Source organism: Cyclopterus lumpus, chromosome 3 (assembly GCF_009769545.1).
Source record: "Cyclopterus lumpus isolate fCycLum1 chromosome 3, fCycLum1.pri, whole genome shotgun sequence".
NCBI classification, from domain to species: Eukaryota; Metazoa; Chordata; class Actinopteri; order Perciformes; family Cyclopteridae; genus Cyclopterus; species Cyclopterus lumpus.
In genome coordinates this window covers 29,066,613-29,089,796 of record NC_046968.1, presented here as the reverse complement: position 1 = coordinate 29,089,796, position 23,184 = coordinate 29,066,613, and the positions used below count along the sequence as shown (strand labels likewise).

General features: G+C 44.0%; 2 protein-coding genes across 4 annotated transcripts; both read right to left on the bottom strand.

Annotated features, from left to right (window-relative positions):
- Positions 1-4,747: 4,747 nt before the first annotated feature.
- Positions 4,748-6,709, bottom strand: LOC117728891 (hyaluronan and proteoglycan link protein 4-like). The gene is made up of 4 exons (XM_034529815.1): positions 6,634-6,709; positions 5,513-5,824; positions 5,390-5,431; positions 4,748-4,847 (listed from the first exon to the last, which is right to left on the bottom strand). Exons 1-4 carry the CDS (start codon positions 6,707-6,709, stop codon positions 4,792-4,794), a joined length of 486 nt encoding a protein of 161 aa, XP_034385706.1. The 3' UTR covers positions 4,748-4,791.
- A 2,502-nt stretch (positions 6,710-9,211) lies between these two features.
- LOC117728860 (tetraspanin-18-like) lies at positions 9,212-22,117 on the bottom strand. 3 transcript variants are annotated; one of them, XM_034529787.1, is made up of 8 exons: positions 21,991-22,117; positions 15,415-15,492; positions 14,902-15,111; positions 12,754-12,828; positions 11,221-11,319; positions 10,463-10,591; positions 9,986-10,069; positions 9,212-9,440 (listed from the first exon to the last, which is right to left on the bottom strand). In XM_034529787.1, exons 2-8 carry the CDS (start codon positions 15,475-15,477, stop codon positions 9,435-9,437), a joined length of 666 nt encoding a protein of 221 aa, XP_034385678.1. In that variant the 5' UTR covers positions 15,478-15,492; positions 21,991-22,117; the 3' UTR covers positions 9,212-9,434. The 3 variants fall into 3 exon arrangements, with proteins under 3 accessions (XP_034385678.1, XP_034385677.1, XP_034385679.1); XM_034529786.1 differs by having other exon boundaries at positions 9,212-9,357; XM_034529788.1 differs by lacking the exon at positions 12,754-12,828 and having other exon boundaries at positions 9,212-9,357.
- Positions 22,118-23,184: the final 1,067 nt, after the last annotated feature.

Here is a 23,184-nt window from a genome sequence, read left to right as displayed (position 1 = left end):
GGAGGAGGAGGGGAGAGGGGGAGGAGGAGGAGGAGGAGGAGGAGGAGGAGGGGAGAGGGGGAGGAGGAGGAGGAGGAGGAGGAGGAGGGGAGAGGGGGAGGAGGGGGAGGAGGAGGAGGAGGAGGAGGAGGGGAGAGGGGGAGGAGGGGGAGGAGGAGGAGGAGGGGAGAGGGGGAGGAGGAGGAGGAGGGGAGAGGGGGAGGAGGGGGAGGAGGAGGAGGAGGGGACTTGTTTGTTCAGGTCGGCCTTGAGACCAGCGAGGATGTTTCTCTCCAAGAAGGCCGATGGGCTGATGGCTCATTAGGATGGAAGAAGGATCATTATTAATCAGCTTCTAAATGAGTCATTCGTCTAATTAATTCATGGGGAATTCTGTCAAGAACGACAGCGACGCTGGGGACGAGCTGCAGGTTAAAAACAACAACAACAACAACAACAACAACAGGGTAAAGAAGGGAACGTGGGACAAGCCTCGCTTTAAAGCTGCTGTGTTAACAAGTTATTACTTGTGATGAATACGAGACACCGAATCCCGTAAAACACAACGATTATCATCCTGTTCCGTGTTTATTAAAACACGCCTCTGAGTAATAACGCCTCTAATGAGCTGGAGCTCAGGCCTGAACATGTTCGGGGACAGCGGCCTCGAATGGAGTCGCTGTTCACAGGACAAGACTACATTTACTCAAAGACTGTAGAGGAGTACTCCATGGAATGGATTTAATACAACTTTATTTAGCATACCGTTAATTAAGGTGACGGTAACTTAGCGCCACGTTTATTTACCGTAACGTTTATTTACCGTAACGTTTATTTAGCGTAACGTTAATTAAGGTGACGGTAACTTAGCGTAACGTTTATTTACCGTAACGTTTATTTAGCATACCGTTAATTAAGGTGACGGTAACTTAGCGTAACGTTAATTTTGTGTAACATCAGTTAAAGTAACCTTAACTTAGTGTATTGTTAACTTAGTGTAACGTTAACTTAGTGGATTGTTAACTTAGTGTATTGTTAACTTAGCGCAACGTTAACTAAGGTAACGTTTATGTAGCGTAACGTTAGTTAATGTAACGTTTTGTGTACGCTAACGTGCACTAAAAGCACACTTTTACATTGACGATAGCTTTTTGCTTTATTAATGTTCAGAATGTCTTTTAAAGTGTTAATTTAGAGGAAGTAAAGAACGCTTCTGTGTGTTAGAGCCAACGCATTCTATTATCTTAAAAAACTTTTTAAAACTTTATTTATTCATTATTGTGTAATATCAATATTTTATTTTCCCTATTTTATATGTGCAATGATGTGAACTCAACCGTTAGTTGAACTCAACAGTTCCCTTTTATTTATTAAATCTTAACTGGTATATTACTTAATAATTATTTATACTTATAGATTACCATTAAAGCTGTAATGCTGCTAATAAAGAATTCTCCAGTTCATTGGTGTTTTCTTTCTTCTGTTTTATAAAGAGGACTCAGGTGAAGCGTTTCACCCGAGGCCTCTGCTGCTTCCACCAAAGAAAATAGATCCCATAATTTCACTTCCTCTTTCCTGGGAAAAAACTAGACGGGACAGAAACCGGTCGGACTCGTTTGACCCGGAGCCGGCGGCCAGCTGGGCCTCAGGTCTGAGCCGCTGAGGTATGCCGTACATACATCACATGGGGCTCTGTTCAGGCTGTCCTCAGGAAACCCCCAATCAGATCAGGTGTGTGTGTGTGTGTGTGTGTGTGTGTGTGTGTGTGTGTGTGTGTGTGTGTGTGTGTGTGTGTGGAGTCGACTAAGTTCTCACTCTTTATAAGCGCCGCTGCTGCAGGTAGAAATGAAAGTAACTGAAGTTCCGTTCACACGTGCAGAACGTTCTGGAACATTTCCTGCTCATGTGAGAATGTGAGCAGAGATCAATATGCAAATATGAATCTGTAGAACCAGTGAACAGGAAGTGACCATATTTGGACTGAGGAGGAGTGATGTAGAGACGCCGTATAAACCTGGTAGAAACCTGTCAATCACATGATAGCCCCGCCCTAAAACATATCTGCTTTATGGTCTGTTTGACTCTAAATGACCATAATGTACTAAATGAACATCACGCTGTATTGAAGAAGACTTGAAACTAGAGATTGAGACCAAAAACTAATGTTTACAATGTTTACTGAGGGAATACATCAAGAGAAGTAGAGTCATTTATATAGACTTCTATACAACCAGAGGAGTCGCCCCCTGGTGGTCAGGAGAGAGAATGCAGCTTTAACACATGAAGCATAGACTTCTATACAACCAGAGGAGTCGCCCCCTGGTGGTTAGGAGAGAGAATGCAGCTTTAACACATGAAGCATAGACTTCTATACAACCAGAGGAGTCGCCCCCTGGTGGTCAGGAGAGAGAATGCAGCTTTAACACATGAAGCATAGACTTCTATACAACCAGAGGAGTCGCCCCCTGGTGGTTAGGAGAGAGAATGCAGCTTTAACACATGAAGCATAGACTTCTATACAACCAGAGGAGTCGCCCCCTGGTGGTCAGGAGAGAGAATGCAGCTTTAACACATGAAGCATAGACTTCTATACAACCAGAGGAGTTGCCCCCTGGTGGTCAGGAGAGAGAATGCAGCTTTAACACATGAAGCATAGACTTCTATACAACCAGAGGAGTCGCCCCCTGGTGGTTAGGAGAGAGAATGCAGCTTTAACACATGAAGCATAGACTTCTATACAACCAGAGGAGTCGCCCCCTGGTGGTCAGGAGAGAGAATGCAGCTTTAACACATGAAGCATAGACTTCTATACAACCAGAGGAGTCGCCCCTGGTGGTCAGGAGAGAGAATGCAGCTTTAACACATGAAGCATAGACTTCTATACAACCAGAGGAGTCGCCCCTGGTGGTCAGGAGAGAGAATGCAGCTTTAACACATGAAGCATAGACTTCTATACAACCTGAGGAGTCGCCCCTGGTGGTCAGGAGAAAGAATGCAGCTTTAACACATGAAGCATAGACTTCTATACAACCAGAGGAGTCGCCCCCTGGTGGTCAGGAGAGAGAATGCAGCTTTAACACATGAAGCATAGACTTCTATACAACCAGAGGAGTCGCCCCCTGGTGGTCAGGAGAGAGAATGCAGCTTCAACACATGAAGAATAGACTTCTATACAACCAGAGGAGTCGCCCCCTGGTGGTCAGTAGAGAGAATGCAGCTTTAACACATTAAGCATAGACTTCTATACAACCAGAGGAGTCGCCCCTGGTGGTCAGGAGAGAGAATGCAGCTTTAACACATGAAGCATAGACTTCTATACAACCAGAGGAGTCGCCCCTGGTGGTCAGGAGAAAGAATGCAGCTTTAACACATGAAGCATAGACTTCTATACAACCAGAGGAGTCGCCCCCTGGTGGTCAGGAGAGAGAATGCAGCTTTAACACATGAAGCATAGACTTCTATACAACCAGAGGAGTCGCCCCCTGGTGGTCAGGAGAGAGAATGCAGCTTCAACACATGAAGAATAGACTTCTATACAACCAGAGGAGTCGCCCCCTGGTGGTCAGTAGAGAGAATGCAGCTTTAACACATTAAGCATAGACTTCTATACAACCAGAGGAGTCGCCCCTGGTGGTCAGGAGAGAGAATGCAGCTTTAACACATGAAGCATAGACTTCTATACAACCAGAGGAGTCGCCCCTGGTGGTCAGGAGAAAGAATGCAGCTTTAACACATGAAGCATAGACTTCTATACAACCAGAGGAGTCGCCCCCTGGTGGTCAGGAGAGAGAATGCAGCTTTAACACATGAAGCATAGACTTCTATACAACCAGAGGAGTCGCCCCCTGGTGGTCAGGAGAGAGAATGCAGCTTCAACACATGAAGAATAGACTTCTATACAACCAGAGGAGTCGCCCCCTGGTGGTCAGTAGAGAGAATGCAGCTTTAACACATTAAGCATAGACTTCTATACAACCAGAGGAGTCACCTCAAACCTGAATATCTATTATTTACGTATTAATGTGATTCGTTTTGCATCTTTTGTGACTGAACAGACCAAAGCAGCTGATTTACTGAATCCTCCTCAGCTTTAATAATAATAATACATTTTATTTGTATAGCGCTTTAAAAAAGTACTTTCCATGGTAAATAATGTTAATGTTTTGTTTCTACCTTTCATTGTCTGACTGCTTCGGGTTCTGAGGAGCAGACTGCGACAACGCCGCCATCGAGAGGACTGTGGCGGTATTACAGCCTGCCTTTGGATTTAGATGAGTTTATTCACATAAAAAGCACATAAAAGCTATAATATATATATATTTATATAGGAGTATATTTCATGTATATTCTTGTCTGTGAGTGCAACATAAAAACAGCATTTAAAGAATATCTTGTTGTGAAACAATGAATAAAATGAGAAAGAAATGTTTTAAACGCATAATATTAAATGGCGAGCTTTAAATCTCCAGAGTGGGAGAGACTCTTTCTTTCTTTTACACTCGAAAACACAATAATCCTTATTTTTAGGGGATTCTACACTAAAGAAAACACATGCTTTGGTGTAGAAAGCACTAACACACACACACACACACACACACACACACACACACACACACACACACACACACACACACACACACACACACACACACACACACACACACACACACACACACACTTTATTTATTTAAGACATGTGTAGCTTGTGTGTAGAGTATTTATATATTTATTTATTTCTAGATAGCTGAAGCGTGTTTTTCTGCAGCCGGTTCAACATTAAATGAATAAATACAGTGAAGATGTTTCTGCTCTTCATCTCCACGAGCAAACAAACAGCGTGAGGAGGAAGACGAGTAACCAGCTGAGACCTGAGGAGACAAAATAAAATAATTTATAGTTTTTTCACGAGATTGAACACGTTTGTTTAAAGACTACAATGACCAGCTAAATCTTTATCAGCCTATTATTATTATTATTATTATTATTATTATAGACTGCACTTTCACAAGGCTACTTTAAGATGCAACATGTTGTATATATATATGCAGCTTTAACACATGAAGCATAGACTTCTATACAACCAGAGGAGTCGCCCCCTGGTGGTCAGGAGAGAGAATGCAGCTTTAACACATGAAGCATAGACTTCTATACAACCAGAGGAGTCGCCCCCTGGTGGTCAGGAGAGAGAATGCAGCTTTAACACATGAAGCATAAACTTCTATACAACCAGATGAGTCGCCCCCTGGTGGTCAGGAGAGAGAATGCAGCTTTAATACATGAAGCATAGACTTCTATACAACCAGAGGAGTCGCCCCTTGGTGGTCAGGAGAGAGAATGCAGCTTTAACACATGAAGCATAGACTTCTATACAACCAGAGGAGTCCTTGACGTGTGCTTCATGGAAACTCACCTGACTGATTCCCTCCACTCTTTGGTGCTGAAGTGAACGACTCTAAAGAAAAAACAAACACTTCCTGTCACCTCACAGCTCACGCCGACGTCCCCGCCCCCTCACCCCACCTGTCACACCCACCTGGCATCCTGACCAGCTCCACGCTGTAATCAGAGAACTCGTGAGGTTCGCTCACGGAACAAACGTGAGCGCCGAAGTCCCGCGCGTGCACACGCTGGATGCTGAGCGTGATGCTGCCGGGCCTGTAGGCCACGGCGTACCCCGCCGTGCAGTTCCGGTAGGCCCTGTGTTTGATGTAGTGGCACAGCAGCTCGTTGACGGGGCTCCGCCACTGGACGGACAGCTGGGAGACGTGAGCGTGGTCCTCATAGTGGTACGGACACGGCAACGAGACCGGCTGACCGGGCCGGCCGAGCACTCTCACACCGCCGCCTGGCCACAGAGGGAAGGGCAGAGAGGTCTTAATACGAGCTAAATGTCCTTAAAGCTTCGATGAGGAACTTTCATGCTGTGTGGATTGTGGCGCCCCCCTGTGGAGTAAAGTGGTGGTGTCTCAGAGCACCAGAGTCCCTTTAGAAAACCTTTTATTTGACAGCAGCAGGGTTCGACAATCTCGGTCCTGGTTCTGGACTCAAAAAGACTCAAAAAGACGTTAAATAAGATGTTAAATAATAACTAATTCTTTGTGTCATTTAATGCAACTTCTCCCTCAGGACGAAGACGAAAGGCTGTCAGACAAATGTAGTACAGTAAGAAGTACAATATGTACCTCAGAGATGTAGTACAGTAAGTAGTACAATATGTACCTCAGAGATGTAGTACAGTAAGAAGTACAATATGTACCTCAGAGATGTAGTACAGTAAGAAGTACAATATGTACCTCAGAGATGTAGTACAGTAAGAAGTACAATATGTACCTCAGAGATGTAGTACAGTAAGAAGTACAATATGTACCTCAGAGATGTAGTACATTAAGAAGTACAATATGTACCTCTGGGATGTAGTACAGTAAGAAGTACAATATGTACCTCTGGGATGTAGTACAGTAAGAAGTACAATATGTACCTCTGACGTTGTGGAGAAGTAGAGAGTTGCATACAATAGAAGTAAAGTACAAGTACCTTAAGTATAGTACTTGAGTGAATGTATATATTTTTACAGAATAACTAAAAGGAGCTCGTTATGCCGGCCGATAGACTGCATGTTGAATCACACCGGATTCTCCGTGTCATTGAACGCACCTTCTCCGACCCACTGGGTCAGGACCAGTCCGAGGTACAGAGCCGTCCCCGTCGGGTCCAGAGGCCTTCTGCTCATTTGGTGACGGGTTAATAACTCCAGTTATGAACACATGAATATCCTCCCGGGGGAAATATCAAGAACCCTTCAGCACGAAGTCCAGAGCCGGCGGTCTCACTTTTGTTTTCTTGGTGATATCTGATGACAAGCAGAGTCTCAGCGGGGGGTCGGGGGGGGGGGGGGTTTACAGGATGAGTCAACAGAAACAGAAACAAGATGGCCGAACCACTCACGACCGTCATCCAATGAGAAGCCTCGAGGACGAACCCCAAATAAAATGCAACGTAAACGAAAAGCAACCAGAGATGAGGATAAGATTACCAAAAAAAAAGGTCCATTTAATATCTATTCTAAAGTTTTGATTCCTTCACTTTGATGCGTCTCCAAAACTTCAACTTTCCAAAAACATGTTTTCTCTGTTTTCCGCTCTGAAGATTCAAGAGTTTTAACCGTTTATTGTAAGAAGGAGCAGAACGTTCTACACAAAGGAGAACGGAGAACGTCACTCTTTAGTTACAGTAAACCTGGAGATTCTATTCATCTCTTCCTCAGCAGACGAAGTTCGTCATGACGACGACGTTTGTGTCCGTCCACCTCTCATCCAGCACAATGTTTTTAAAGTTTTGTATTTTTAAAGAAATACTGAAGACCTCTTACATCTTCAAGGCACTAAAAATAATTTAAATAAATATAATGAGAAGAATAAAAATCTACTGCCGTGTCCACGCTGAGGCCTTCGGGTTGATAAACATCACGTTTCATTCTATGTGTGATACTTTTATTTATATTAAACGCACCATAAGTAATGTTCCTCCTGTTTCTTCCAGTGTTCATCGTTCAGGAGTTATTTTGTTTCTCCGACGCGGGACGAGCTACCGCTAACGTTAGCGCTGCTTAATTAATCTGATAATTTAAGATACAGACGTCCGACCACTAAAATCTCTCATCCGGTTGAAAACCACCAAGATCTGAAAAGTGTATCTTATTTATGAATTTATGATTCAGGCCGACGCTGACGATGCAACGCTGTTCACGGGCGACCAAATAATACGCACCTTTACGTCCATTAAAAATAATCGTTTACTATTTGCCGGTAACATTTCGGAAAATCAACTTTATTAGAGGTAATAAGAGAAAAGATTTTTTAAAAAGCCAGTTTAATATCAATCAATGCCATTTTTACAAATCATGGAATTTTGAAAACACAGTAAAATGTTTATATAACTTTAAAGAACCACTGATGACATCATCACACGGCAGGAAGAGGAACACATATTTACATGTCAACACATTGTGAAGCTCCTCCACATTAATACTGAACCCAGCAGACGCTTTGTAAACAAACGCTCTGTAAACAAACAATATGTAAACAAACGCTCTGTAAACAAACGCTCTGTAAACAAACAATATGTATAAATCCTGACTGTGAATAATGATTTATGACCTCATGCAAGAACTTGTTTGGTTTTAAGAGTTTTGCATTAAGTCCAGTTCGCCACAGAGATCGTCTAAGGTGGTGAACTACTTCCTGTTTCAGAACCTCAGGTCGTGAACTACTTCCTGTTTCAGAACCTCAGGTCGTGAACTACTTCCTGTTTCAGAACCTCAGGTCATGAACTACTTCCTGTTTCAGAACCTCAGGTCGTGAAATACTTCCTGTTTCAGAACCTCAGGTCATGAACAACATCCTGTGCAGAACCTCAGGACGTGAACTACTTCCTGTTTTAGAACCTCAGGTTGTGAACTACTTCCTGTTTCAGAACCTCAGGTCATGAACCACATCCTGTGCAGAACCTCAGGTTGTGAACTACTTCCTGTTTCAGAACCTCAGGTTGTGAACTACATCCTGTGCAGAACCTCAGGTTGTGAACTACTTCCTGTTTCAGAACCTCAGGTTGTGAACTACATCCTGTGCAGAACCTCAGGTTGTGAACTACTTCCTGTGCAGAACCTCAGGTTGTGAACTACTTCCTGTGCAGAACCTCAGGTCGTGAAATCTTTCCTGTGCAGAACCTCAAGTTGTGAACTACTTCCTGTGCAGAACCTCAGGTTGTATACTACTTCCTGTTTCAGAACCTCAGGTTTTGAACTACTTCCTGTGCAGAACCTCGGGTTGTGAACTACTTCCTGTGCAGAACCTCAGGTCGTATACTAGTTCCTGTTTCAGAACCTCAGGTTGTGAACTACTTCCTGTGCAGAACCTCAGGTCGTATACTAGTTCCTGTTTCAGAACCTCAGGTTGTGAACTACTTCCTGTGCAGAACCTCAGGTCGTATACTAGTTCCTGTTTCAGAACCTCAGGTTGTGAACTACTTCCTGTGCAGAACCTCAGGTCGTATACTACTTCCTGTGCAGAACCTCGGGTTGTGAACTACTTCCTGTGCAGAACCTCAGGTCGTAGACTACTTCAGGTCGTAGACTACTTCCCTGTGTTTGTCTATTGTACCCAAAGCAGTACATCCCCCCCCCCCCCCCCCCCCCCCCCCCCCCCCCCCCCCCCCCCCCCCCCCCCCCATGTGAAGTACACGATGATGTCACAAGACCGATGAGACTCACAAACTGTACATTTCATATTTTCCAACGTTTCCTTCCGGCAGCTGGAGGCGGAGCTTGGGCCGTCACTGGATGCCTCTGAACAAACACATGGCGAACACCATGGCGAAGAGCTGCGGACAGAACCAGAGCTCAGATGGTTCTAGAACACAACGGGCCCTGAAACGTGGTCCCCGTCTACAGTCAACCGTCAAATCTGGAATTAATACAATCGCACATCCCGGTGATACACGTTTACAAAATGTCAACAACAATCACGTACGGCTGATAAAACATTTACTATTAATTACAATAATAGAGAAACACCGCGGCTTCTTTTCCAGGGGTTTGAGACCGGGTTGGCCAATTTAAAGGGACAGTACCGATGTTCTGAAGTGTGTTTGAGTTTCACTGCAGTAGATGGAGCAAAGTGATGTTCTACACACTAAAATAATCTAAATCTATATTTAGAGTATTTTCACCTCTTTATCTTTCTTTGGCTTGTAGAAGAACACGATAAGCACTGATTCAGGGTCAGCCTCTCGTTGACCGGGGACGTACGTCCTGGTGTTCTCATCTTGACCACTCGTCTCCAAGTGTCTTCAGTAAAATACATTTACTACATCACTACGTTGCCGTGTTCAACCTCGGTTTACATGTTTTCTAGACGTGTAAAACATCATTAAAATCAACATACTTGTCAAGTATCTACTAAACACTCGAGTCAGTATTTTATTTTGAAGGAGAGGAAACAGGACGTACTTCGATGGTCAGCACCACGATGGCCAGAGCGCCCGCGCTGTAGATGTACATCTCAAAGTAGTCGACCACCGCGGAGTAGCAGCCCTGAGGGAATCCAACACAATCATTTTTAACTTAGAAATGACTTAATTATGAATCAATAGACGGCATAGTACAACTTTTATTTATATTTAGTGTGTGACTTTTATTTTGTTTTATTTTTAATTTAAATGTTTTTTTTACTTATTAACTTATTATTTAAGAAAATAAATGTGGCTCTGATATTTGGAGATTCTGTCTAATTCATAATTTTAATAAAAATTTTACACAGTACATTAATTATTAAGTAAAGATTGGAATCTGACTTTAACGTTTATTTCACCAAATAAATAAATGATGACATGGAAATGTGCATTTGTTTATATTACAGTCGTACCTTCAGGAGCTGCCGTGTGTGTGTGTGTGCGCGTGTGCGTGTGCATGTGCGTGTCTACTGACCTTGTGTCTGAAGACCCTGCTGCCGCTCACACACGGCTCCGGGCCCCCCCCCTGGCAGCAGGCCTCAGGGACCAGCCTGGAGAGGCTCTCCTCGAAGTCCTCGGGGCCGCCGACGCCACAGCAGTCAAACTGCAAGGGGACAGGGGGGGGGGGCATGTTGAGGACACGGGGGGGGGGGGGGGGGCATGTTGAGGACACGGGGGGGGCATGTTGAGGACACGGGGGGGGCATGTTGAGGACACGGGGGGGCATGTTGAGGACACGGGGGGGCATGTTGAGGACACAGGGGGGGGCATGTTGAGGACACATGGGGGGGCATGTTGAGGACACGGAGGGGGCATGTTGAGGATACGGGGGGGCATGTTGAGGACACAGGGGGGGGCATGTTGAGGACACGGGGGGGGGGGGCATGTTGAGGACACGGGGGGGGCATGTTGAGGACACGGAGGGGGCATGTTGAGGACACGGGGGGGCATGTTGAGGACACGGGGGGGCATGTTGAGGACACAGGGGGGGGCATGTTGAGGACACAGGGGGGGGCATGTTGAGGACACGGAGGGGGCATGTTGAGGACACGGAGGGGGCATGTTGAGGACACAGGGGGGGGGCATGTTGAGGACACAGGGGGGGGCATGTTGAGGACACGGAGGGGGCATGTTGAGGACACAGGGGGGGGCATGTTGAGGACACAGGGGGGGGCATTTGCGGACACGGAGGGGGGAGGACTTGCACAGCGCTCCTCAAGGAGGCGTCTTCACCGTGGTCATGATGGCGTTCCAGGTGGACGTGAAGACGTCGCTGTCGTTGTGACCGCGGTAGTGACGCTTCAGCTCCCGGATGAAATACTCTCTGGTCAGCTGGACGGAGACACGGAGACGGTTCAGTGAAACGGGAACCACAGAGGCACAGAGGCACAGAACCACAGAGGCACAGAAGCACAGAAGCACAGAACCACAGAAGCACAGAAGCACAGAACCACAGAAGCACAGAACCACAAAGGCACAGAACCACAGAAGCACAGAACCACAAAGGCACAGAACCACAAAAGCACAAAGGCACAGAAGCACAGAACCACATAAGCACAGAACCACAAAGGCACAGAACCACAGAACCACAAAGGCACAGAACCACAGAAGCAGATCAGTCTTTGGTTCTCAACTCTCTCACATCCGGTGTACCATCATAACCAGGTGCCAAATAACAGATTTTTCACCCAAACCGTAATTATTGAAGCTTTATCTGGACCCTGGTCCTGGTTTTATCTGGACCGTGGTCCTGGTTTTATCTGGACCCTGGTCCTGGTTTTATCTGGACCCTGGTCCTGCCCGACTCTACTGCTATTATCATTAGTTACATTGCTGTTACATCTTTTAATATCATTATTATTCTACTACATCCATCTGTTGTACTTCTGGTCACATGACATCTATTGTACTTCTGGTCACATGACATCTATTGTTCTTCTGGTCACATGACATATATTGTACTTCTGGTCACATGACATCTATTGTACTTCTGGTTACATGACATCTATTGTTCTTCTGGTCACATGACACCTATTGTACTTCTGGTCACATGACATATATTGTACTTCTGATCACATGACATCTATTGTACTTCTAGTCACATGACATCTATTGTACTTCTGGTTACATGACATCTATTGTTCTTCTGGTCACATGACATCTATTGTACTTCTGGTCACATGACATATATTGTACTTCTGATCACATGACATCTATTGTACTTCTAGTCACATGACATCTGTTGTACTTCTGGTCACATGACATCTATTGTACTTCTGATCACATGACATCTATTGTTCTTCTGGTCACATGACATCTATTGTACTTCTGATCACATGACATCTGTGTCATTTCAAATAACTTTATATTTGCATTTGTACAACAGGAATTACTTGCATGAAAACTCAAACTATTGTTTTTCTATTGCTTTCATACCCATGATGCAACTTGATGGACGATTTTACAAATATTGAGAGGCAACTTCAACTAATTATTTTTCAATAAATAAAATTGAACTTCAATTAAGAATTATGTCAATATATTTAATTGAGGACACAAAAAAGCAAGCAAAGCCAGATTAAAATGAAATGATATATAATTCATAATTAAATTAAAAAAAATATATATATTTTTTAAATGTTAAACAAAATTTAAATAAGAATCCAAAAAAATAAAAAATAAAAAGAGTGTTGCTCACTCCTGTGATGGACATGGATGAGCATCTGGCCACAGCACGACCTTTGACCTCTGCACTGATTCACTCACATGCTCCCTGAAGAGGAACGCCAGGACTGCAGCCGCCAGCTCGGCCAGGAAGATGAAGAGGATGAGCATGAAGAACTGAGACCAGGAGAGACCAGAAGAGAGAAGCATGAAGAACTGAGACCAGGAGAGACCAGGAGAGAGAAGCATGAAGAACTGAGACCAGGAGAGAGAAGCATGAAGAACTGAGACCAGGAGAGACCAGAAGAGAGAAGCATGAAGAACTGAGACCAGGAGAGACCAGAAGAGAGAAGCATGAAGAACTGAGACCAGGAGAGACCAGAAGAGAGAAGCATGAATAACTGAGACCAGGAGAGACCAGAAGAGAGAAGCATGAAGAACTGAGACCAGGAGAGACCAGGAGAGAGAAGCATGAAGAACTGAGACCAGGAGAGACCAGGAGAGAGAAGCATGAAGAACTGAGACCAGGAGAGACCAGGAGAGAGAAGCATGAAGAACTGAGACCAGGAGAGACCAGAAGAGAGAAGCATGAAGAACTGAGACCAGGAGAGAGAAGCATGAAGAACTGAGACCAGGAGAGAGAAGCATGAAGAACTGAGACCAGGAGAGACCAGAAGAGAGAAGCATGAAGAACTGAGACCAGGAGAGAGAAGCATAAAGAACTGAGACCAGGAGAGACCAGGAGAGAGAAGCATGAAGAACTGAGACCAGGAGAGACCAGGAGAGAGAAGCATGAAGAACTGAGACCAGGAGAGACCAGGAGAGAGAAGCATGAAGAACTGAGACCAGGAGAGACCAGGAGAGAGAAGCATGAAGAACTGAGACCAGGAGAGACCAGGAGAGAGAAGCATGAAGAACTGAGACCAGGAGAGACCAGAAGAGAGAAGCATGAAGAACTGAGACCAGGAGAGACCAGAAGAGAAGCATGAAGAACTGAGACCAGGAGAGACCAGAAGAGAGAAGCATGAAGAACTGAGACCAGGAGAGACCAGGAGAAAGAAGCATGAAGAACTGAGACCAGGAGAGACCAGGAGAAAGAAGCATGAAGAACTGAGACCAGGAGAGAGAAGCATGAAGAACTGAGACCAGGAGAGACCAGAAGAGAGAAGCATGAAGAACTGAGACCAGGAGAGACCAGAAGAGAGAAGCATGAAGAACTGAGACCAGGAGAGACCAGAAGAGAGAAGCATGAAGAACTGAGACCAGGAGAGACCAGAAGAGAGAAGCATGAAGAACTGAGACCAGGAGAGACCAGAAGAGAGAAGCATGAAGAACTGAGACCAGGAGAGACCAGAAGAGAGAAGCATGAAGAACTGAGACCAGGAGAGACCAGGAGAGAGAAGCATGAAGAACTGAGACCAGGAGAGACCAGAAGAGAGAAGCATGAAGAACTGAGACCAGGAGAGACCAGAAGAGAGAAGCATGTCCATCAGGGAACTTATGGAACAATGAGCGCTAATATACCTCAGTGTAGTCCTGGTCCGCTATAGACCTCAGTGTAGTCCTGGTCCGCTATAGACCTCAGTGTAGTCCTGGTCCGCTATAGACCTCAGTGTAGTCCTGGTCCGCTATAGACCTCAGTGTATTCCTGGTCCTCTATATACCTCAGTGTAGTCCTGGTCCGCTATAGACCTCAGTGTAGTCCTGGTCCGCTATAGACCTCAGTGTAGTCCTGGTCCGCTATAGACCTCAGTGTATTCCTGGTCCTCTATATACCTCAGTGTAGTCCTGGTCCTCTATATATCTCAGTTTAGTCCTGGTCCTCTATAGACCTCAGTGTAGTCCTGGTCCTCTATAGACCACAGTGGGGTCCTGGTCCTCTATAGATCTCAGTTTAGTCCTGGTCCTCTATATACCCCAGTGTAGTCCTGGTCCTCTATAGACCACAGTGGGGTCCTGGTCCTCTATAGATCTCAGTTTAGTCCTGGTCCGCTATAGACCTCAGTGTAATCCTGGTCCTCTATATACCTCAGTGTAGTCCTGGTCCTCTATAGACCTCAGTGTAGTCCTGGTCCTCTATAGACCTCAGTGGGGTCCTGGTCCTCTATAGACCTCAGTGGGGTCCTGGTCCTCTATAGACCTCAGTGGGGTCCTGGTTCTCTATAGACCTCAGTGGGGTCCTGGTCCTCTATAGACCTCAGTGGGGTCCTGGTCCTTGTTCTCCCAGTAAAACCAGTACCCGTGACTCACCAGGAGCAGCAGGGCCTTGTTCTCCCGGACGGCTCCGCAGCAGCCCAGGAAGCCCAGCAGGAACAGCACGCCGCCGGAGGCCAGCAGGACGTAGACCAGCAGGACGTAGACCCCCGTGAACAGCACCGCGTGGGCCGCCACCATCTCCCTGAAGCCCATTGGGTCCAACAGCACCCAGAGGCCGACGCCCAGCAGGAAGGACCCGCCCAGCTGGGAGAAAGAGGGGGAGGAGTCTATTCCAGGTGTTTGAGGAAGAGGAGCGACGGCTTCCTCTTTTCATTTGTTTTTACATGTTATTTTTATTATTATTTATTAATAAGTGTTTACCCTTGGCTTTTGGGAATATAAAAACAAAAAACATTCACAGGAGAATGAAAGGTTTCATAAAGCTTATAGTTTGTATTTTTGATTTAAATAAAACATATGTATGTTCATTTAATGTGTTCTGGTATAATGTTATGAATGACTTTCTGGTCTCCTTTGATGTCTGAAACCACAGAAGAAGAAACTCACGAAGATGAAGAAGTTGAAGATGAACATGAGGTACTTCATACAGCTGAGGCAGTCCCCCTCCATGGCTGGAGCCTCCCCCTGCACACACACACACACACAATTTAATTTAATAACAAACTTTTTAAAGTTTCAATGTTAAAAAGTGAATTTTCTGAACACTCACTAACTAAGAAATTAGACTCATGAATCTTCTAACATGAATAAATGTGTGTTGCATGTTGTGTGTTGTTTGTTGCATGTTGCGTGTTGCATGTGACATAGTGTGTGTTGCGTTCACTTGGTGCATGTTGCATATCACATGCTGCATGTTGTGTGTTGCATGTTGCATGCTGTGTGTTGCATGTTGCATGCTGTGTGTTGCATGTCGCATGCTGTGTGTTGCATGTTGTGTGTTGCATATCGCATGCTGTGTGTTGCATGCTGTGTGTTGCATATCGCATGCTGTGTGTTGCATGCTGTGTGTTGCATGTTGCATGCTGTGTGTTGCATGTTGCATGCTGTGTGTTGCATGTCGCATGCTGTGTGTTGCATGCTGTGTGTTGCATGTTGCATGCTGTGTGTTGCATGTTGTGTGTTGCATATCGCATGCTGTGTGTTGCATGCTGTGTGTTGCATGTTGCATGCTGTGTGTTGCATGTTGCATGCTGTGTGTTGCATGTCGCATGCTGTGTGTTGCATGTTGTGTGTTGCATATCGCATGCTGTGTGTTGCATGTTGTGTGTTGCATATCGCATGCTGTGTGTTGCATGCTGTGTGTTGCATGTTGCATGCTGTGTGTTGCATGTTGTGTGTTGCATATCGCATGCTGTGTGTTGCATGCTGTGTGTTGCATATCGCATGCTGTGTGTTGCATGTTGCATGCTGTGTGTTGCATATCGCATGCTGTGTGTTGCATGCTGTGTGTTGCATATTGCATGCTGTGTGTTGCATGCTGTGTGTTGCATATTGCATGCTGTGTGTTGCATGCTGTGTGTTGCATGTTGCATGCTGTGTGTTGCATGTCGCATGCTGTGTGTTGCATGTCACATGCTGTGTGTTGCATGTTGCATGCTGTGTGTTGCATGTCGCATGCTGTGTGTTGCATGAAGGAAGACGTTGAATGCGAGCAGAGAAACCCGAGGAGCAGAACGGAGTGACAGTTTGTTTTTCATGTGTTGTGAGGACAGCCGGTCCCCGTTGGAGCCGTCGGGTGTGAAGAGGACCAACTGTGTCCTCTGGTCCTGATGGTGTTTACCAGTTCAAACTAACAGGGGGGGGGGGGGGGGCTTTTAAAAACTGTAATTCTGATCCCATCGAACATCGTCTCTCGTTTTATTTGATGTGAATTTTTTTAAATCATTTTGAATCAAGGAGCAAATAAAAGATATACGACACACGCCTTGTGATCAAACTACGCAGAAAAAGATCTGCAATCGTGAAGAGCAAACAACAACAAGTGTACACAACAACATGGTTACACGTTTACTGTAATCACACAACCGATGGAGGCAGAAACCGGCGACTTGATTAAACCAAAACCAACAGCTGTCAATTACCAGTAATCATGATGTCATCAATCATAATTGACATGGTTTGAGACGCTGTTTAACCTTTTAATCAGTCAAAGGAAAGAAAATGTCCTTTTATTTCTCCTTACTAAATCATTTTAAAAAGCACTCATCTAGAAATTATTATATTGAGGATTCAGATTTAAGAAATAAAGCGACTTAAGATTCGTACATTTTATTTTAAGATATTTAATAACTAATCGATCCGTACCTCGATGATATTGAACACAAAACACATTAATTAATAAATAAAGTACTTCAGCAACATGTAATCAGCAGCCGGGAGCTGGTTTGTTGACTGCAGATTAAATAGTTGACTTTAAGTCGTCCTTTCCAGTTAGAAATAAACTTTAGCAAATGAAATGAAGGATAATCGACTTGATTTGGATGAGAAACAACTGGAGGAAAAGGTTTCCAGGGTGAGAACTCTTCTGAACAAACAAACAAACAAACAAACAAAAGGTATTTGTTGTGTCTTTAGGTCATCTTCTATTCGGAGCATTACGGCATTCGTCTGGTGGGGTTTTGACCTCAAAGTTATTGATTATTAATTGGTAAATCATGGTCTCAGAGTTCTATCGTTACATCTGCAGAAGAGTAAAATACGATAAAGACACAAATAAGAGACACATCTTGTTCAAAGGATTCTTGTAAATTAAACGTAATTAGGAATAAATTAATTAAATTGCATTATCGTTGTGATAAAAAACAAAGTTGAGTCACGCAGGTGTTCAGTGGACGTTCTCTTGTGACAGAGATGCTGACTGAGCACATTCGGACAAGTTGTCTCCGGAAACTATTAAATATTCAACACGTTCCTAAAAATACTCGATCGGCGAACACGAGTTCTGCTCCGGCTTCGTTGGTTCAGAGCGATTATTAATGCTGACGGAGGACGTCCTGAAACCATAAGGTAACGACAGCTTATTGTATTAATCGTGAGAACTGAGGCACTTTGACTTCCTCTGACTTAGTATTTCATACCCATGCATCCTTCTACCTCTACCGGACGTGATTTGACCTCTCACAATGAAGTCTTGTGTGTTTAAAGAGGAGAAACATATTCTAAATATAGAGTTCACTTTGATTATTTTAGTGTCTAAAACACGTCCACAGCAGAACATTATTCTGCTCCATCTACTGCAGAAAAACTCATAGAAGAAGAAGCTCCAACACTTCAGAACTACTGCGCAATAACACATGAAGCATGGACTTCTATACAACCAGAGGAGTCACCCCTGGTGGTCAGTAGAGAGAATGCAGCTTTAACACATGAAGCATAGACTTCTATACAACCAGAGGAGTCGCCCCCTGGTGGTCAGGAGAGAGAATGCAGCTTTAACACATGAAGCATAGACTTCTATACAACCAGAGGAGTCACCCCCTGGTGGTCAGGAGAGAGAATGCAGCTTTAACACATGAAGCGTAGACTTCTATACAACCAGAGGAGTCGCCCCCTGGTGGTCAGGAGAGAGAATGCAGCTTTAACACATGAAGCATAGACTTCTATACAACCAGAGGAGTCGCCCCCTGGTGGTCAGGAGAGAGAATGCAGCTTTAACACATGAAGCATAGACTTCTATACAACCAGAGGAGTCGCCCCCTGGTGGTCAGGAGAGAGAATGCAGCTTTAACACATGAAGCGTAGACTTCTATACAACCAGAGGAGTCGCCCCCTGGTGGTCAGGAGAGAGAATGCAGCTTTAACACATGAAGAATAGACTTCTATACAACCAGAGGAGTCACCCTGCTCCTCAAAGGGAAGAACCTTTGAGGAGCAGGGTACTGTGGCTAAAGGGCAGAACCTTTGAGGAGCAGGGTACTGTGGGTAAAGGGCAGAACCTTTGAGGAACAGGGTACTGTGGGTAAAGGGCAGAACCTTTGAGGAACAGGGTACTGTGGCTAAAGGGCAGAACCTTTGAGGAACAGGGTACTGTGGGTAAAGGGCAGAACCTTTGAGGAACAGGGTACTGTGGGTAAAGGGCAGAACCTTTGAGGAACAGGGTACTGTGGCTAAAGGGCAGAACCTTTGAGGAACAGGGTACTGTGGGTAAAGGGCAGAACCTTTGAGGAACAGGGTACTGTGGGTAAAGGGCAGAACCTTTGAGGAACAGGGTACTGTGGGTAAAGGGCAGAACCTTTGAGGAACAGGGTACTGTGGGTAAAGGGCAGAACCTTTGAGGAACAGGGTACTGTGGGTAAAGGGCAGAACCTTTGAGGAACAGGGTACTGTGGGTAAAGGGCAGAACCTTTGAGGAACAGGGTGCTCTAGATGAAGTCTTTCCACACAGAAGCACACGACTCAGACCTTCATAATCTAATATATATATATATATATCAATAAATGATCTCTATATAATTATGATTAAACATTATGGGAGTGATGTTTGGTGAATAAAAGCTTGGCTTTAGTAACTGAATTCTTTTTTTCTTTTTTTTTTACTGTTGTAAGAGTACAATAAATACAAATAACATTAAAAACATCTTTTAATTTGTCAATTTTTTATTTTAGAATAATATAATAATATTTTTTTTTTATTGTTTTATATATATATATATATATATATATATATATATATCTCAAAGGTTCTATATGAGTTTGAAATGAGAAGTGTTCAACCTTCCGGGCTCTTTAACGTCTGCATCAACACATTCAGTGTTTTGGAAAGAAAGAATGGCCAAATAAATATGGCCAAAAGTGCATCAGCTGTGTATCAAAAAATATGACGTATCTACTGCAATTAGTCGACTGCTTTTTGAGTTCTCGCGATGCGTTCAGGTGCAAGCTCTTTTGAGGTCAAACTTAAACCTCCAAAAAGATGAACGTGGAAAGAAATGCACATTCAGACTACAATAAGTGAACATCACGCTGTTTTGAAGACTTCATTTAGACTCTGTACAGGTCGACCTCATCGTAGATATGTGCGCACATGTCGGCAACAGAAGCGTCATTGTGAAGACAGGAACTCCACGAAGAAAAGGAAAAGCCTGTCTCGCTGTGAAGGAGCAGAGTCGGGGGTCAGAGGTCGGGGGTCGCTCTGCGGTGGTCCGACCAGCTGCTTTTTAATTCACTTTGAGTGAATTTAATCCGGTTAAAACGAGAACCCTCTGAGAGAGCTCTGTGTGTCTGAGGAGAATAGGTTGTATTCAAGGCCCCTTAATTTAATAAGAGAAACGACCTTCTTCCTTTTCAACAGATTGACTCTATCATAAACTCCTCATTGGAAACCCGACGGGTCGCCACGCCATTAAAGAAAGAAATCTACGACACACATTTTATCCATTTATGTCCCTTTCTTGTGGATTATTGGATTCTTTCACCTCTTCTGCCTCTAAAAGCCTTCAAACAAATCCTGGAGGTAAAAAAAAGAAAATCCCCATCCGGCTGCTTGATTTGTCCAATCAACATTTATAAATATTTAATTCATGATGATATAAAAGAGTATTTAATAATTAATGAAAAATAGCTACCGCTGAGTTTTCCTGAATGATTCTCGACTAGGTGTGAATGTGAGAGTGAATGGTTGTATGTCCCTACATGTGCCCTCGATGGACTGGCGGCCTGTCCAGGGTGTCCCCTGCCTTCGCCCTATGTCAGCTGGGATAGGCTCCAGCGCCCCGCGACCCTAATGAGGATAAGCGGTATTGAAAATGGATGGATGGATTCTCGACTAATGAATTCATCGTTTTGGGTGTAAAATGAGAGATTTCCTTGAGCTTAAGGTGACGTTCTCTAAATGCTTCTTCCTCCGATCGACCACATTAATGAATCAATACGGGAACAAGTAAACATGTTGGAGATTAACGGATGAAGAAAATAATATTGTATGCACTAAAACAAAAGGTTCTGCTTTGACTGAACAGAACCCCCAGGTCCACAGTATGCAGGTCAGTCCAGCGCTCCCCCCCCCCCCCCCCGACCCGCTCTGAACCTGCAGGCCGGTGCAGTAAACAGCCAGAGCCGGAGGACCGATCCCCACGAGGTGGTCCACAAATAGACCAAGTGCCTCAGTGATGCACATGAAGGGCCAGATGGACACAATTATCTTTTATTAACCTAAAACGCACTGAAAGAGTTAAAGTTGTGAGATAAAAACACGGACGACTCCCACGTGGTAGACACCTGTCAATCACCTGGTAGCCCCGCCCCTAAAGCATCCCCTGCTTTATGGTCTGTTTGACTCTAAATGACCATAATTTACTAAATGAATATATCATCATGTTCATTTTATGGTTACCCAGTTGTCCACGTTAAATTAGGAAGTCATGAAATATGAAGCAAAAGAAATTATGTCAATCATATATTTAGAGATGTTAAACATTGAATGCTGTCAAATTTACTCCAAAGGTCACAGGAGGGTACAAACACTTAATAAGGATGTCTACATTTAGATTATTATTAGAAAAATACACAGCTTTTAATAAGCATATTTATCCTGTTAAGTAATAGACCTCAAACATACAGAATATTTATGTTACTTCTGAAGAAACATTTCTGTAACTGATATTCTTCATATATCTAAATATTTATATATATAAAATATATATTTATAATATATATATTTATATGATAAAATATATATTTATATAAATATTTAAATATATATAAACTATATTTCTGAAGAAACATTTCTGTAACTGATTTTCTTCATATATCAAAATATTTATATATATATATATACAATATATTTATATGATAAAATATATATTTATATAAATATTTACATATATTTAAATAAATACATATTTAAATATACATAAACTATACTTCTGAAGAAACATTGTTGTAACTGATTTTCTTCATATATCAAAATATTTATATACATAAAATATATATTTATAATATATATATTTATATGAAAGAATATATATTTATATAAATATTAAACTACAAAAAAAATAATGACACTTTAAACCTAAAAACACAGAAAACCTCGTAAAGTAATTTACGTGTTCCCATTTAATGTCATTGTTTTCTTGTAATTACGTCATGACTCCAGGAACACGCATCAGTCACGTGTGAACTCACCGCTTCTTGTCTCGCGGAGCCGATTTCCTCCCGATGAGCCGATTAATCGATCAGACCCTTCGACTCGACGTGCGCTCCTTCCGGCGGGCGGACTCGATGTGAGCTGGTGTGACGTTCACGGTCCCATTTAAACACCCGTCAAGCCGGGGCGGTGAACTGCGCACTAGCTTCCGGTGGAGCGTTTCAGAATAAAACCACTTCCGGGACAAGTCACATTGAAACCTGTGTTTTGTTTCCGATCATGTATCGTGGTCAAAGAAGTACGCTTTTATTTTATTAAGTATGAAGTCACGCAAAATGAATCATTTTGTTGTGATGCTGCACGTGGAGGAGGAAGAGGAGGAGGAGGAAGATGAGGATGAAGAGGATGAGGAGGAGTAGGAAGAGTAGGATGAGGAGGAGTAGGAAGAGGAGGAAGAGGAGGAAGAGGAAGAGGAGGAAGAGGAGGTTGAGGAGGAGTAGGAAGAGTAGGAAGAGGATGAGGAGGAAGAGGAAGAGTAGGATGAGGAAGAGGAGGAGTAGGAAGAGGAGGAAGAGGAGGTTGAGGAGTAGGAAGAGGAGGAGTAGGATGAGGAAGAGTAGGATGAGGAAGAGGAGGATGAGGAAGAGGAGGAGTAGGAAGATGAGGAAGAGGAGGAGGAAGAGTAGGAAGAGGAGGATGAGGAAGAGGAGGAGTAGGAAGAGGAGGATGAGGAAGAGTAGGAAGAGGAGGAGGAGGATGAGGAGTAGGAAGAAGAGAAAGAGTAGGAAGAGGAGGGGTAGGAAGATAATGAAGAGGAGGAGGATGAAGAGGAGGGGGAGGAAGATAATGAAGAGGAGGAGGAGGAAGAGGAGGGGGAGGAAGATGATGAAGAGGAAGAGGACTACAGGTCCTCTATAGACAACAGTTAGAAGGTCGTTTACTTCCAGCAAAGATGAATCAACGACTTAATTGTGATGAAATTACATTATGACAACATGGCTGCTGGTGACCTCACTGGTGTGGACTGTGTGTGACCTCAAACATGGTCCTGATCCCATTGATCCTGATCCCATTGATCAGGACCATTGATCAGGACCATTGATCCTGATCCCATTGATCAGGACCATTGATCAGGACCATTGATCAGGACCATTGATCAGACCATTGATCAGGACCATTGATCCTGATCCCATTGATCAGGACCATTGATCAGGACCATTGATCAGGACCAT

Bases quoted from the DNA above. Each gene is read 5' to 3' on its own strand.
- LOC117728891 (XM_034529815.1), bottom strand. From the start codon at position 6,709: ATGAGCAGAAGGCCTCTGGACCCGACGGGGACGGCTCTGTACCTCGGA. The intron at 5,432-5,512 runs GTGGGTGTGACA...TTTTTTCTTTAG, and splicing joins GGAGCTGGTCAGGATGCCAG to AGTCGTTCACTTCAGCACCA. The intron at 4,848-5,389 runs GTGAGTTTCCAT...TTGTCTCCTCAG, and splicing joins GAGTGGAGGGAATCAGTCAG to GTCTCAGCTGGTTACTCGTC.
- LOC117728860 (XM_034529786.1), bottom strand. From the start codon at position 15,477: ATGGAGGGGGACTGCCTCAGCTGTATGAAGTACCTCATGTTCATCTTC. The intron at 11,320-12,753 runs GTGAGTGAATCA...GTCTCCGTCCAG, and splicing joins CGTTCCTCTTCAGGGAGCAT to CTGACCAGAGAGTATTTCAT. The intron at 10,070-10,462 runs GTCAGTAGACAC...GGATTCCCTCAG, and splicing joins GCAGGGTCTTCAGACACAAG to GGCTGCTACTCCGCGGTGGT.